Below are 17,213 nucleotides of genomic sequence, written 5' to 3'. Positions count from 1 at the left end.
GGTGAGGGCCGTTTTCCTCCCAAATCTCCATTAAAAAAAAAAAAAGAGGGAAAATAAAGCCTGGACCGACTTTCTTCCTTTCCTTCACCAAAAAGACGGGGTGCAGCAGTCCCCTGAAGGTCCAGGGATGGTCCAAAGGACTGTTAATAAGTACAGCAACATAATAAAACTTCCACCACATCTCCTGCTGGGTTTATTAACTCACAATGTTAACTCTAGCCCGCGGAAACTCTTTTTTTTTTAAAAACTCTCTTTAAAAACTTCACTCTTTTTACCGGACCGCAGCACACGGGGCATTCCGAGTGCTTTACGGAGAGGGTGGGTGCGCTGTAAGGCACCAGCACCCTGACAGACCTCACCGCTTCTTTTCTTATATCTCGCCTTATTTTGCAATCTCATGGTTATTTCCTCAGACCATTTTTGCTTTGTCTTAAATTTACAATTTCAAAACCTCTGAGCAGCCCTGGAAAACAGGAAAAAAACCCCCTCCCTTCTTGCTACTAAGAAAGTAAAAAAAAAAAAAAATTAAATAAGCATTAGGATCTGCCAAGAGATAGAGTGGGCATTTTAGCTACTACCTCAGACCTAGTGCGTGGTACAGATGTCATTTGACTCCCAAGTGGCTATGACATTGCAAATAAAAAACCAAAGTAAACACCAAAAATTTGTGGGCTTTTGCAAAATTCAGGCTATAGGTTTGGTCAAGAAAAAGCACTGGCTTCTCAGAAGCAGAGTCTGGGCAACAGCATGAAAGAACAAAACCCTCTTCCAGCTGAACCCAGGATAAAGGGCCCAACAAAGGAGGAATCGTAAACATGCCACTTCCTATGAAGACCCATCACAAGCACTAATTGTTCAATTCACGCAATCCCTTAGGAACTAGAAAGGCATTAATCTTGCTGCCGTTTCTGTGCTCTGTACACACAGAAAAGGGGCAGGCGGCAGCAATTCTCCTGCAGTTTGGAACTCCGCGTCTGAAACTTGCAGGGCAGCCACAGGCATCACTGCTTGCTCCTGCTATTGCCGTTGACAAGTTTGGTGTTGCTCGAGTTAAGCCTCTTACAGCTTCAGAAGGCGGTACTCGGCCCTGCAGGGCAACCGGCGGCGTACGCTGCAGCCTCTCCAGCTCTTCGAGACATGAATCACGCCTTCTTCGCTAGGTTTGGCAAGTATGCAGACCAGGTTCCGCTTTTTCATTTTAATAGGTACAATCACAGAAAGAGGGACAATTATCAGACCTACTACCTTCTTTGTGAAGAATAATATTATCATATTCCCCATAAGAGAATCCCAAGGTTTTTGAAAGCTTATGATCAGCTACAGCCTGTGCAGTACGGAAGTGGAACGCTTAACCTTTTATACCAAGTGCTAAGGCTTCCTTACAACATCATTGTAACAGCATTAGCTAGTTACCTGAAAAGCAACTGAAGGTGACACACAGCTGCACACAACCAAGGCATGAAAAATGACAGTAGGTTCTTCCACTTTTTTGGAAACTGTCTTCTACAAAATGTTACTTACTGAAAGTGAAAAATAGCAAAAAAGACAAGCTCCACGCTAGAGCACTGGAACATTTTAGGATTATTAAGGTAACAGAAGGGAATTACCTCTTTATTGAGAAAGAAGCAAACTTTATGATGACAAAGCGTCACAGCTCTTTGCTTTTTATATGAGTTGAGGGAAAAAGCTAATGTTTCCTTGTGTGTTCTTTCTACACGTTTGAAACACTCCTTCTTCAGAATGAAATCCACACATTTTAAAAATAACAGCCACCAAACTCAGAAAAACAGCCCACTAGGCAACAGGCCTGCTGATGGACTGCAGGACGTAACCTAGCTGAGGACTGGATTGACTGCTGGGATTTTTTTTGCCAAATGGGAAACACACAGTGCTAAGTCATCCCTGACAGAAATTATGCATTGTTAGCAAGAATGTGAAAACATTTACAAAATACTTTGCATACAAAGACATCTTCACCCAGAAACATCACTGTACACGGTACAGCACAATACAGAGTAGGAACAACACTGTCTGCAACAGAGAATGCAGGTGGCAAACGTCCTTTTGAATTTGGATCCTGATGGTTCCATCATTAAAAGAGCACTTCCTACACATTTTCCTGAGTGGTGTATGAGCATGAAGACTGTATAGCCACAATCATACAAAGTAAAATGGATAAAAAGTGACAGTCCCACTCCTTTAAAAAAAAAAAAAAAAAAAAACAACACTTTAAGAAAATATATTAATAATGGCACTGAGACCACTGAGACCTTTTAAAGTCAACTAAATGCCACAGAATTGGCACCACAGTATGCATCATGTCTTCATCCACATTTGAGGCCATTAAATTGTTGCCAGTGACATGTAGCAATAAAATTCAGCTTGGTGACTTTTCCTTGCTGGATGCAGCAAAGGACGATTGCATTTGTATGCCTCAGCACTCAAACTTACCACAAAGCAGAAGTTTTTCTTCATTCCAGTTAGTCATTTTGCATTATGCAAACATACCCAGAACAACTGCACCAAACTGCCTTTCCTCACAGTGGGAGTTGAGCAGCCACGAGTATTACACCGTTTCTTTCATTGGGCCACTTAAACCTTGTGCTCTTTGCTGCTTTCTCTCAAGATAGCGTGCTCGGGCATCCAGTATTGATTGATCATCATTCCTTCTCTCCATCTTCTTTGTAGAGTTGTCTGTGACTCCTTCTGGGGGAGAGAAGAAAGAGAAATATACTCTTCTGTATCAAAAAAAATCCCAGCATTACAATTCCTCTTATTTGTAAGATACCCCAAAACCCCCAACAGAATCTCCAATGTTTTTCAAGTCCCAGTCAGTCATTTGAATGACTTCCAGAGAGGACAGACTGTACCAAAGCAGGGAGGAAAAAAAAAATAAAAAAAAAAAAAATATCATGCCTTAACTCCCATGTCAATATTTGCAGCTGGGCTCATCTCATCCCCAAATGTGTATCTTGCTTCTTATTGTAACAGATACTATGCATCTTATGTTCTATGCACCCATTTCTTCTCTAAATTACACATCTCAAACTCAGGTTTAGGCAGGAGAGGCACAGCACTGGGAGCAGGAAAAAAAAAGCTTAGAATAAACTATGTTTATAAATTTCCAGAGGTAGGGGGAAAGGGGAGGATAACATACAGATAAAGGAGTGGGAAAAGTCAATACTCCAGAACAGACACCATTAGAAATGCACATTCTCCCACTGAGCTGAGACCTTGGGAGTGCTTCTCGCAGAAGCAAAGAAAAGCAGGAAATATTTTCAGTTTAAAATAAAACGTAAAATGTAAATAAAAATAAAAATATCATTCAAAGACTCTGAAAGCCTAAGTTTTGTGTGAATGAAGCAGCTACTGCATCCTGTTCCTAGGGCTCTGGGGCTGGGCACCAGATTCTTTGATATGAGGAAGGAGTTTCAATCAGCGTTCACTCTTGGAATATTTGCAATTATTCTGTCTCGGAGTCAAATAATAATTCAGCTCATGATGCCGCCTTTCCTTCCACTGGGCACTAATTAAACCTTTATCAGCTATTTAGCCACATCTGTAAGGTCAATATTAATCTCAAATTAATTTACAATTGCCTAGTGAAGTCAAAAAGTTAGGGGGGACAAAGAGAAACCTCAGCTGTTTGGACTTCAGATAAATAGATGAGGCTCCTCTGCATTACCCAATAATGAAAATATCCTTTCCAGCAAATTTATCACCAAATCCAATTCATGTTTTTATCATTTAAAATGGTTGTTTTATACAATAATGCAGGAAAGAAAGAGATGCTGGTCTGAGCACAAGAGTCTACATTTTCTCCATTGTTAAGGAAACTGAAGAGAATCTATATTGCTAGTGCCTGTACTATATATTAAATTAATGTTTTGGAAGGGTCAGCTCAGGAGCAGAGGCCCTTTGAATACTTGGCTGCTTTACGAAACCTGCTGACAGAAGAATTCAAAGAATGTCAAGCAGCCAGATCAATTAGCAGGCACCAGTTTTAATTAAAACTGACTATTTAAACATATGGCATTAAATTCATTGTCAGAATGAGACATTCACCAAAATGTGATACTTCTTCCTCTGTGTTTTTTGTTTGGTGGGTTTTTTGGGGGTTGGTTGGGGTTTTTTTTTCTCTCCTCCTCCCCCCCAACCCCCCCAGCCCTTAGGACCTCTTTCTCTCAGGACAGTATTATTTTGGGTATCTATGGCTAGATACCCTTTGCAAACTTAAACAATGGTTAGACTCAAAATGCTTTTATTCAACTCTGGGACAAAGTTCTGCTCCTGTCAGCTGTATTAAACCACAAAAGGGGAGCATGGCAAGAACCAGCAAGCAAACACCGCTACACACACTGCTGAGGCAGGAAAATAAGGATTGCAGAGCTGTAATAAGAGAAGAAAACAACTAGAGCTACACATCAAATATGTTAAGCACATACAGATTAACACCTACTGGTCCAGAATGCATTCAGTGACATAACATACACGCACATGCCCGCAACAACCAAGAAAACTACACATGCCATAGATAGGGGCTAGTAATGTGCTTACCACACTGCCTTTTAAGGTCCTCCTTATGTTTCCACTTGGTTATTTCCTCTTCAGTTACTTCTTCCCGTGCCACACTGCTGAGTTCATATGCATCAATTTGATGCAATCTGGGCAACAAGTCTTTGACCCATTCATAGCGAACAGGACACACTGTCCGGACATAGATTTTGGATGTCACTGTGACATCATGGAAGATGATCCACTCGAGGCGGGTCTCCTGGTTATATAGCTGAAAAATTAAAATATTATTTCAGAACTGATAAAAGAGAATTTTTATTTCTAGAGCACCCTCCACTGGAATATATTCCAATGCTTCAGATGCAAGAATGAGATAAAGCTGACATTACCCTAAGTTTTCAGACAGCGGAACTAAGGCATAATGACTTGCTTAAAATTGCCCAGGAAATCCAAAGAGCCAGAGAGAAAGCTCAGTCTATGTCACAGTCGATGTCACACTCATTTCATAAGCCAAACATTTACCAAATTTGAAGAAGTGAGGCTCTTCCCCACTCTCAAAATGAACACTGCAACAGTGCTTCTCCTGGCCGTAAGTTAGCACAAACCAAAACAGAAGAGTTTACAGTGACCTGCCTCTTACTACTTTTATAGATCCTTTGCTACTTTATTAACAGACTTTGGTAACTTACTGTAGATGAAGGATGGATATAGACTATGCTGCCATGTCCGTCCATTGTGCAGAATGTCCTGGCTGCAGATCTGAAAGGTTTGGGGGCGGAGGGGAGGGAAATGTAATGAAACATACTTTGCTGTGATTAGACAGCAACAATAAACTAAACAAATCAGCAGCAGCATAGAAGAAAATACTCAAATAGATAAGCAGAGGAAGATCCTTCCAGAATTAAACTTTAAAAAAAACCAATGAGGAATAAAATAGATCTAATTTACCACAGTAACACTGCAGATATAACAACACAATAATAAACAGGGTTTGGTATTGAAGTCTTTGACAGCCATGATAATTGGACATTTCTAAGCCCTTTAGTTTAATATCTGGAACTACTCATCAGCTTACAAGTTCATTTCACAGATAGAAAAACTACTCTTCCAAGGACATAAGCAACTTCCCCAGGAATGTAATGAGAGTCAAAAGCAGAGTACCTGCCAGGCTTCCAGCCCTGTGCAGAAACACCACCTTCAGCTGCAATTGCTACTTTGCTACTTTTAACAATAGACAGTCTTACTATTCTGTTTCAGTATGCAGCTACACCTTTAAAGAATATGCATAGTATCTTTTCCATTCAATTATCCAAACTTTATTACTTACCTCCTAGCTACATTGATAAAGTATCCTGCACATAGACATCTTCTTAATATTTCAGTTCTGGAGCCTTCAAATGTCTCTTTAGGGAAATCTGGCAGCTATGTAAAGCAAAAACAACACGTATCAGGATCTTTCCTAAAGAAAAACTGGCTATACCCCCTCCATCCCATGGATCTTAAACCCTGGGTTTCTTACCCTATGGAAACCATAAGGAAAGGAGGAAAACCCTCCTTGCTTGTTACCACCATCATACCTGTGAGTTATACAAGCTACAACAAGGATGCCCTAATAAATATTTAAGTGGATTAGTTTCTACTGGAGAAAGGCAGCAGCCATCTGGCAAAGGCTCAGTAGTCCAGTACATGTCTTAAACATAAACTTAGATGAGTCAATCACATATAAAAGTCATATTTTTTACCTGTTTCAGTTTACTGATTATTTCCCGAAGTTGTTTTTCCACACTAAATGCAGATTTTAAAGCTCTCCAATGGATCCAGTATTTCTGGCACCAAGCTGAAGGAGACTTGCTGAGAACAGAAATACTTGTATTATAAATGAGCCCTTTGTGAGCTGCAGGCAGAAAGTTGCCTCTTTTTTGTTATGGTCGTACAAAGAAGGCAACCTACACAGCCAGATACTTTGTTAGTTTAAATAATAGGTGTCTTGATATAAATTACAGATCACAATAAGGAATAAATCTGCAATTAGGTATGAGCACATACATGTGCATATACGCAGTATATCTAAAAACCATCAGCAGCTGGAAGTTATGAGCAATGCAAAACCACTTACTGTAAGGAATAATTTTATACCTTGCTTTGCACTGTTCAAAAATATTTAAGAGGGTTGCAAAGTCATTGCATCCTCCCACTTGTGAAGAAAGTTCCTGGTGCTGAAGCTCAGCCTCCTTTTGCTTCTGAGGATCACCTGAGGAAGTAAGTTATATCTCACTTTAACAAAGCCATTTTTATTTATCACTCCTACTTAATTTTCTGTTAACATCTCTCCAAAGTGTGTTTGGCAGCCTTGGCTCTTTATTCATGTTATTTTTAGATCCGTCTCTCCTCCACAGCTGCATTTACAGTTCTTCCTCCTTCCACTACTGCTGAACAAGAACACATAGATGCTATTAAATCTGTGATTAATCTCATCAAGTCAGCACTAGAGGTGAAGAATTCTAGTCTCTTAGAAAGAAAGGTTCTACATTTTTCTCTTACAATCAATTCAGATGCTGACATGGAAAGATAAAGGAACAGCAATCTTAAACAAACAGCTCTCAGGGATCAAGTGAAAGTTTTGCCCTGAGAGAAAAAACAAGATTGTTGAAACTACCCCGTCATAGCACCATCTAATCTGTTTAACTCAGCTTTTGTCCTCGTACCCAAGTGCCATAGTAATGGAGGTCTTGAAATAAATAAGAGTCTAGAAAAAATGCGATCTGTGAGTTTAGTAGGAATTCACCTTCACTAAATACTAGGAATGTACTAGGCAAAAGCAACATTTCCAAAGTGTTATTTCAAGTTGTAAATACCCAAAGAATTTCTTCCCCAGCACAACCTATTCCCCTTAGTAGAGAAGGATATGGCTGCAAAGGCCAATGCATTGCCTTGCTGCTGTACTGCAGACAATGTCAGAAGTTTGTGGGTATTAAAAGTAACACCGATTAAGTAAGAAGGTCTGTTCGTATACATATCGCACATGAGCAAGTGCCTTCAGGATGGGAGTCTCTGTGCTTGTGTCCCAATGTGCGGGGTTGCTGGAGAGTAACGGACATGTGTGCATTAGCTAGCTGAACAGATAACAAGGGCATATTGCCAGATGGAGGATGGGAAAGCACACGCACATTTGTGGGAATAGGAAAGACCCCAGAGCAGCATCCAGTCCATCAGTCCTGTCAGCAGTGTCTTTAGCTGTTGCACTAACAGGCACGGTTAATAGACTACAGAGATAACCGGACAAGAGCCAATGAGTGACTAGAAAGGACAAAGGTCTCCCACAAAGACTGTGCTACATACAAAGACTATATGTAGCACAGTTGAGGAGGACGGGTCAGGGGCAGAGTGGAGGGGAAAGGAGATACAAAGGAGAACGTGGGAGACCAGTGAGAGGTGCTATCTTGGAACCACAGCAAAATTACAATTTCCATTTAAAAGAACACTGGAAATGGAGGCAGTGACAAGCTGAGCTTCTCAGTAACTTAAAAGGTCTACTTGGTTAAACAGATTCATCGAACAGAAAAGCCAATACAGAGGCAACCCCATTCATTAAAAACAAAATTAATCAGTCCCCGTTGTCTGTACTTAGACCAACAGCAAAACATGTGCTGCGGTGCATTTGGTTTTTTGGTGGTTTCTTCCCACCCCACCCCCACCTTCCTGTAACACAGTTTTCCCCCTTATGACCTCTCAGCAAACCACTCATTCACCTATATGTTGCTTTACAGCTCACAGCCTTGGGACAAATGCAGCCCAGTTCCATGCTATTTTGAAGTCTTTGGAACAGCTGTTGTCCAATTCCTAGTGTGCAATGTGCCCTGACTCCAAGACCACAGAGAGCTGTAAAAGCATACAGGCAAAGTGCCTTCGTGTATTTGTCCTAATCATACCATTCTTCCCAACAGATCTGCTATGATGTACTCTGGGAGACAAGGCATTGCACTCGAGGAATCTTCCTCACACTGCAAGGTAAGGGTTATTTAAAGCATTAGTTTGAGGTAAATACTTATGTCTCCCACCAGTGTTGGGCTCAACGAAGGAGACCAGCTTTCTCCCTGGCAGGAGTATCCTTATGCTTAAGTAAAGGCTTGTGCTACCATTGTTCAAAATACAGAATCAGTTCCCACTTTATAACCTTGAGGTACACCTATAAGATACTGTGGCCTCACAAACTATTAGCACAGAAAACTACTGAGAGAAAAAAACGCTGCAGAGGGAAGCTGTAGAAAAGGTCTGCAGGTGAAGCAGTGTGTGCTTGCCTAACCATTGCCTGAGATGTCCCTCTCCAAGCAGAATTCCCCACCCACCCAAGGCTGCTTTGGGATAAGGGGCTTCATACCTGGACGAATGAAGACATTTTCCACAGACAACATAGCTGCTATGGGAAGCAGCAGATCTTCACAGTCAAGAGAAGCAGCTTTTATGACAGCACAGGTCAGGTTGGGAGGGAGGGGAAACTGCACCAGTAATTCACCCAGTCTTGTCACGTGGCCTCTCCTTATCCCAGGAAAAAGATTCAAACACCAGATTCAACGTAACTATGTTTAAACGTAAATCGGAGCATGCACACACAATGTCAGCCACCATATACTGATAAAGAACATGAAAGAAGCATTTCCCTCTGGACTGTTCCAACACTGCAGTCTGTGTGTGCCCAGATAGGTGCTGGAGACATGAAGCAAGTGTTGCTAGCAGAAGAAAGTTTCACCTTTCTCCAGTTTGCTTATGCCTGCCTCATGGCAGGCAAAGCCAGCTTTTTAAGTGTATCAGATGCCTAAGATTAAGATTTTTTTTTTTTTTTCCCCCCCCCCAAGAAGAATTCCTGGAAGCTTAGGATAAGATCTCCCTTCCTGTCTTGAGTTCTTGGATGGGCCTCACAGCTAGTGCCTAAGCACCTTCATCACAACAGTCTGGGATCTGCTATCAGGAACTACAGCACAGAGAGTTGAGGTAATTTGTCTGAGGTCACTCAGGAACTCCAGGACAATGTGGAGAAATTAATCGGTATCTCTCAAGTCCTAAGCCATGCTCTAATCCTCATTTTAGAGAGAGTATATTAAAACCCAGTAGTTAACTTCCTGGGCTAATGAGGAAATATATTCTACTGCTGGGGAAAGTCCTTTAGTCCACACAAAAAACTCACTAACACCAGTTAAACCATTAGTTTTCAAATTCTTGTAGGGACTACACCCCTTTCTTCTTTACCTGTCAATAGCATCACACTGGTAAAGTTCTTTGAGAGCTTCCAAAATATGCCGTTCTTCAGGGCGGTCCAAATAAGGAAATCTACAGTAAAAAATGAAGTAAAAAAAAATAATGTCACTGTTCAGACTCAGTATAGCCTTGTTAGTTTTCCTATTTATTAAAATATTTTTGTAACCTTCTGTCGTGGTTTAACCCCAGCCAGCAACTAAGCACCACGCAGCCGCTCACTCACTCCCCCCCCATCCAGTGGGATGGGGGAGAAAATCAGGAGAAGTAAAACTCCTGGGTTGAGATAAGAACGATTTAATAGAACAGAAAAGAAGAAACTAATAATGATAATACTAATAAAATGACAACAGTACTAATAAAAGGATTGAAATGTACAAATGATGCGCAGGGCAATTGCTCACCACCCGCCGACCGACACCCAGCCAGTCCCCAAGCGGCGATTCCCTGCCCCCCCCTTCCCAGTTCCTAAACTAGATGGGACGTCACATGGTATGGAATACACTGTTGGCCAGTTTGGGTCAGGTGCCCTGGCTGGGCATGAGAAGCTGAAAAATCCTTGACTATAGTCTAAACACTACTGAGCAACAACTGAAAACATCAGTGTTATCAACATTCTTCACATACTGAACTCAAAACATAGCACTGTACCAGCTACTAGGAAGACAGTTAACTCCATCCCAGCTGAAACCAGGACACCTTCCAATACAGGTTTCTGACCAAAGTGCACATAAGCATCTTCAGTATATGGGCATGTTACATGTACAGTCTCAAACTGAAGAATTACAATGACAAATCCCAGCATGGCACATGCAAAGATGAACTGTATTTTCTGCACATGTATGATCCTAATATTAAACAATTCCACAGAGATTAAGCTTTTGGGATGTAAACATCAGTATTTTAAAGGAACACTATTAACTATTTAATTTTGGAGAGAAGGAGCTAGTTTTGGCAGAACCTCAAACCGAACTTGAGCTCAAGATCCAATCTGGCATTAAAGACTGAGGAGAACAGCAGAAAAGCTGATTGTATTGAGGTGTCACAGTTGGCTGGGGACCTAATCCTGCCTCTGCCAATAGGCTGTTGGTGCCTGTGCTGCCTTGCTCCTGAGACTGAGGAAGAAAATGATAATCCCCCCTCCATGGAGGTTACCTTATGACATCATGCACAGAAAGGCACTTCAAGGTCAGGATCACAGATGTCAGACTGGTTCTCTTGATCTCTGGGACCGTGTGATCAGGCATGCACTGCTCCCAGAATTCTTTGCTGTATAGCTGATAGCTTTTTCCAGATGATGTCCTGCCAGCTCGGCCAGCTCGTTGCCTTGCTTCGCTCCTTCCAAAACAGTAAGGCAGGGAAAAAAAATTCCAAACTCTTGATCCCTTCTGTTATTATCCAAAGCAGCACACTGTCATTACGATAAATAATAGCAATTTCTATGCTTGTAGATGGAAGATCTATTATACTGTGCAGCAACTGAGAAATCCAGCTATACAAGAACTAGCAGAATGAAGAAGTATTTCTGTGCAAGGGAAGATTTTTTTAAGCTTCTCTGAATCAGGCTGTTGTATTCGGCAAACACAAGATGACATGTAAGCCACTGTTGAGACTACAGACAATGCATTGTCAATTCCTTCTTAATGCCTGTAACTTTTAGGAAATTATATGCCCTGAACCATTTTCTATTTAGCAGCAAACAAGATGGCTTTAAATTACAGAGCCTCAAAGCTGCTCACCCCCCCCCTTTTTTTTTTTTTTTTAAGATCAACCTATACACAGTATTGTCAGAGCAACTCCCAGAAACGCTAAGCGCACAACCTTTTCAAAACTTACTTTGAAATGGGAACCACCTCCAGTATGTCCAAGCCAACCCGGGGGTTATGATTCAACTGCTTCACAAATCCACTGTCTACTACATATCTGAAAAAGATTCATGCTCTGTCAGAGAAGAAAACAGAGGTCTCTGTAGACAGACAGGAAACTGCCACGTGCATATCATCAAAGCAAGAACACATTTACCCTACAATCGCTAACAGGTAGTTGCACTTTGCTGGTCAACTGCAGCCCTGCAATGGTTCAGTCTAGAGGATGTTACAGATAATACCTCCCAGCACCCAAGGAGACTATGCTCATTTAATGGAGCCGAGATTTGATTTCAAATTAGGGTCCAACAATATTAGTCATCTGTAGGACTATATAATAGTATCATATAATAGTATTTTTTAATTCACTACATACACAAAAAAGACAACAGGTAATTATTGGGCAGGTATAGTAGTGGAAGGAAGTCAGATGCGTTTATCCAAATCTCGTAGAACTTTCTGAATTATTCCCTCTGTTACAGCTTTGATGAAGGACAGGAAACAATACCTGACTCCTTCAATCGTCAGAGATGTTGCAGCAATGTTTGTGGATACCACGCATTTTCTAATGCCTGTGGGAGCTGGCAAAAATATTCTTTTCTGTTGATCTAAAATGACAGGTAGTCAGTCAAACAATCCGTTACGTTACAATGCTCTGATTTCAAACCACATCTCTAACACTGCGCAAACTTACTGAAATGCTTAGTGAAAGTCATTTAAATTAAATTAGAAAGTGAATCACATAACATTCTAAAATATAGGATTCAGTATTATTTTAGCATATGCCAGAAATCAGAGAAAGTCTTCTTTATTGCTTGCATATTCAGGAAGATTTTGAGGTCAAGAAAGGCCAATTCTCCTGGATGTTTCCTAACCCAGAGTTAGGAAAAACAAACAAGATATCTGGTCTTAATAGAATCTTCATGAAGGATTTGAAGGGTTTTAACAAACAGAGCAAGCGAAGGCGAATGTGAAAAGATTCGGTTAAACACGCCACACTTCCAGCAAATCTTCTTCTAACATGTAACAAAGAAGCATATATAGTTTCCATTAATTCATTTGGCTTTCTGAGGAACAAAAAAGGAAGGTGGAAATTCAACTTTCCCCTGAAATTTTCTCACATATTATACTTGAAAAATAGAAAAATCTCTTTAAGGAAAATTCTCTCTTGTGTATTTAAAAATATTCAAATACAATGGCCTCTGAGAAACTACCACAAAAGAAAAAAAAAAAATTTAAAAAGTCACTCTCAGTCAGGCATCTAACACCTATCATGGAGTAAGGAAGAAGCTATACCTTTCTTTTATGCAAATTTTCAGTTTGCTTTTTCAAGAAGGTAAAAATTTTGCTCTCTCTTGCAGATCATTACCAGATCTTTCCTCTCAGCAGCACTTCCAGACAGAAATTGCTGTCCTGCTCTTCTAAACACTTATTCAGCCTCTTGGCATTCTACATACTGCACCCACACATTTAAACATCACACTCAAGTTCATCTGAAAATACGGTGTCTGTGTTCAGTAAAGGTCAAAAGGCCTTTGTTTTTACCTCTTTGAAACTAACTGTGGTATTGCGGCCACATAAAACAGACTGACTCATTCTGATAACCTGTACTTTTCTGTATTGTGTAACACTGTACTACTTCTATCTTCCCTTACACGTCTACTCTTATCACCAAAAACCTACTGGCAATATCTTTTCCATATAAAATAGTATGTGAGGACCTAAATAAGACGTGAACTTTCAGTTACACAATATCTCCTTCCTAAGCTGGAGACCTTGATGTCATGTGAAGCCATTTCCAGTGGACATGAACTTTAACTGGAGGCTTCTGTACAACTACAGAGAAGGCTGAAGTTTGATTAGTTTACGAACACCACAAAAAAAACCCATAGTGCTACAGTATTGTAACAAAAGGGTTAAATGAATGCCATTTTTTCCAATCACAGTAGAAATATTTGATTAGGATACTGTTTATAACAACTCTTGCAGTTAACATTTATGTGAATTAAGTTCCATATGACATTATATGCTCTTACCTGTTGACATTGACCCATACAATGGTAAGATAAGCAGGCCTTCAACAGACTGATCATGTACTTCATACCGGTAATCAACAGATTCTGCTTTCTTGAAAAGTAAGTCACAAGCTCTTTCTATCTCAATCTGACCTAAAAAACATCAAAGAGCATTTATACAACTTTGCCTTCCTAGTTTGCAAGATCTTTAAACAAGACTGCTTTGCCAATATTACAGAGTCATGAACACCATTGCAAGAAGGAAGTGAGATTTATGAGAGCTGGTTTAGAGGTGACATCCAGTCTTTCCACAGTGCCTCTCACCAAAGCTTTTCCTTAAAAGATGACTGCATATGTGTCTGGCCCATACATTGATGTAGGGTTTTGCAGCTAAAGAAATTCTCCCTTCCTGAATTAACAACAAAGTAAAACACGTACACAATACAAATAGAGTAAGTTTGACACAGGAAGAAAAGAGCATATGCAAATTTTTAAGTTAATGTTTTCCTTGTCTGATCTCATAGGCATGGATACATCTGAACATGCTCTGAAAACTATCACTTCACAAGATTATGTGCGTCAACCTGCAACTTTCCCTTCTCTACTTACTGCTCTGGGACAAACTAGACAGTCATTGGAAGGATGTACTGTTTTGCTGGCAATGCCATGTTTCACCTAGCATAACCACCAGTTGTTCAAAGAAAAATTCTCACCTGTCAGGAAAACCAAGATGTCACCTTCTGGTTCATTTAAATGGATATCCAATGCCACTTTTACAGCCTGAAACAAACAATAAAGAAGCCAATAACAGCTGGAATTTCACTTACTCTTTCTAAAACTCACAGTACTAACTAATTCTTCCCTACATCCTGCAGAGATGCTAAAAGCACAGCAATACAGCAGCTAATTCTTGTGGTCTTTCACAGGCGATAATCATACCAAGAACAGAGAACACAGCACACAAAGTAAAACAGGCCAGACCTCTGTAACATATGCAGAGCTGCCTATGTCCCTTGGGCTGAGCAGGTTGCAGAATATCTCCTTGACAGGATAACTTCTTCCTGGAATATGCAGCACTGAACAGTGTCCAAAGAACTCCGAGAGCTTGTCTACCTCCAGAGTGGCTGACATCACCACCACTTTCATGGCCGTCTTCCTGTTTGGTGGTTTCTTCTGTAGAAATAGTTTCTTCAGCAAACCAAATAAAATATCCTAACAGAAAACCAACACCAACTCATATTAGTACCCCAGTTTTTTTAGAAGTGCCTGACAAACTTGGAAGGGACTGATTTTATCCCACTGATATAGCAAAGAGAGAAAACCACACATCTCCAGGGCTTAAGCACTCAGAAGAATACATACAATTACCCTGGTCATCTTGTAAGCACGCTAATTGGTTTCTAGAATTTAATTAAATTTTTATGAGCTCTTCTCACAGCCTACAAACAGAATCAGTGTAATTTAAAATCCTTTGGTTTTCATTTTTGTATTCTCACCGTCAAGTCATTTGCAAGCAGTTACCTCAGACCCATTTTAAAAAGTCATCACTCTTGTCCAGCGTACATTACCTGACGGAGTGTGCACCCTTCTTTGTTGTACTATTTATTGTTATGACTTCAGCAAGTTTATTTTACTCTGCAGTGCTCTGGATTAAAAATCTGCTCCTTTTAGTTAGACACAGGTGATGGAGGAGCAACTTCTTACATCACCCTAGTTCAATTACTTACAATACACTCAAATGCCTGAGGGCAGAACTGGAATTCAGAAAGCATTTTCCCTTTCCCCCAGCTGGACTGGTAGATTGTTTGCTGGACTGGTAGGTTGTTTGACACACAACACAATCTCTTGAGGACTGAGTGACCTGAGTCTCACTTTGCTTGCCACAGAAGGGTCAGAGTGACATCTGATAGCTTTTGGTACTTAGGTCAGTCTAGATAATTCCATGATCCCAAAAGCCGTTATCTCTTTGCACAGTCATATACACACCCTAAGAAACATTAGGCCTTAGAGTGAGAGAGATGTTTCAGGGTTTTGTTTGTTTGTGTATGTTTGGGTTTTTTTCTTAATTAGGATTCTAGAAAGTCTGCGTTCACTGTGCTAGCTTCAAACTCCTGGAAATTTTGGGAAAGTATCCAATAGTCAGCCAAGTTTTAACTGCTTTCAACAGTTTGTTTCAACAACAGCTACAACAATTCCAACAGGATTACAGGAAACACCTTATTTCCAGATAACGCAGAATGTAATAAACGAAGCAGCAATTCTATGGTCTTAGGACAGCAAAAGGATAAAGCACATCCATGGAAATTCAGCCAAAATCCTTGGGAATTGCACAGCAGTGAAAGAAAGGTATAAGTAGACCCCAGTAAAGGAGCAATAGTGAACTAAAAGGACAGATATAAGGCGACACTCACAGTGCTGAGGCTCCGCTCGTGGGCTTCATCCAAAATGATGATACTGTACTTGCTGAGAAGGGGGTCTGCCAATATTTGCCTCAACAAGCAGCCATCGGTCATATACTTGATTGCAGTATCCTGAAAGGTTTAATTAGACATTCAGCTGTTATCCTGGATTTTTACTTCAAAGTAAACACTTCTCTATAGATCACATATTTGTCCGGCACACACACTGAGATTGCATCATGGGTGCTTGGCAATGCTTCACTTGTAAGGTGTTCAAAAAACTTGAACAAGCGAGTTACACAATACATACAACCGCAGCTTCACTACAGCTGGGACAGCTGGCTCCTGAAGGCTCCGAGACCCTCTGCACGCAAAGCCCCAGCAGAGGCAACAGGGCTGTGCCACTCCACCCAGAAGCCCACAAGAAACAAAACTGAACTGCAGCCCACCGACCCCACTGCACCTTGCCACGACACCACCAGCAGGTACACTGCCCTCAGAGCCCTACCTCGGTGGTGCAGTCATCGAAGCGGACCTGGTACCCAACGACACTCCCCAGTGAACACCCCATCTCCTCGGCCACCCTCTGAGCCACCGAGATGGTGGCGACGCGCCGGGGCTGGGTGACGCCAATGGCCCCATGCTTGGCGAGGCCTTCGGGAGAGACGGGGAGAACAGGGACACCGAGTCAGTTTATACACGAGTACCTACATCATACACAGATGGCCGTAGTTTTTTAGTTTACAAGGTTTTACCGAGCCCCCTCCTCTCGCCTCACCCTGAAGCCGCGTCCCCCTGAGGGGACACGAGGATTATCTGCGTTTATCAGTGCTCATCTCTCACGTTTCGGGCCCGAGGCGGCAGGGCAGAGGGGGCTCTCAGGGGTTTCCCCCCCCTCCCCGGCCGTTACCTGCCTCGAAGAGGTACTTGGGCAGCTGCGTGCTTTTGCCGCTGCCTGTCTCGCCGGTGACGATGAGGAAGGGCTGCTCCCTCACGGCCTCCACCAGGGCCCGGCGGGACCGGCGGATGGGCAGGGCGGAGACCTCCATGGCGGTTACGGGAGACCCCGGACGGGAACCGCCGTCCCCGGGAAACCCCTCGGGGCCCGGCGGCCGCCCTGTCAGGTACCGCGCCCCTCCACCACCACCTCCCCTCACGTCAGCGCGCGC

General features: G+C 41.7%; 1 protein-coding gene across 1 annotated transcript; it reads right to left on the bottom strand.

Moving 5' to 3' along the window:
• Positions 1-565: 565 nt before the first annotated feature.
• DHX40 (DEAH (Asp-Glu-Ala-His) box polypeptide 40) lies at positions 566-17,207 on the bottom strand. The gene is made up of 17 exons (XM_010573763.1): positions 16,955-17,207; positions 16,553-16,698; positions 16,057-16,176; positions 14,627-14,857; positions 14,359-14,425; positions 13,667-13,798; positions 12,139-12,238; positions 11,602-11,688; positions 10,921-11,103; positions 9,760-9,840; positions 8,894-9,051; positions 6,652-6,766; positions 6,258-6,366; positions 5,843-5,937; positions 5,205-5,274; positions 4,558-4,786; positions 566-2,706 (listed from the first exon to the last, which is right to left on the bottom strand). The coding sequence occupies exons 1-17, from the start codon at positions 17,091-17,093 to the stop codon at positions 2,567-2,569; spliced, it is 2,202 nt and encodes a 733-aa protein (XP_010572065.1). The 5' UTR covers positions 17,094-17,207; the 3' UTR covers positions 566-2,566.
• Positions 17,208-17,213: the final 6 nt, after the last annotated feature.

The sequence above is a fragment of the Haliaeetus leucocephalus genome, unplaced genomic scaffold (genome assembly GCF_000737465.1).
Source record: "Haliaeetus leucocephalus isolate CR32 unplaced genomic scaffold, Haliaeetus_leucocephalus-4.0 Scaffold395, whole genome shotgun sequence".
Lineage (NCBI taxonomy): Eukaryota > Metazoa > Chordata > Aves > Accipitriformes > Accipitridae > Haliaeetus > Haliaeetus leucocephalus.
This window is presented reverse-complemented; position numbering and strand designations above follow the sequence as displayed.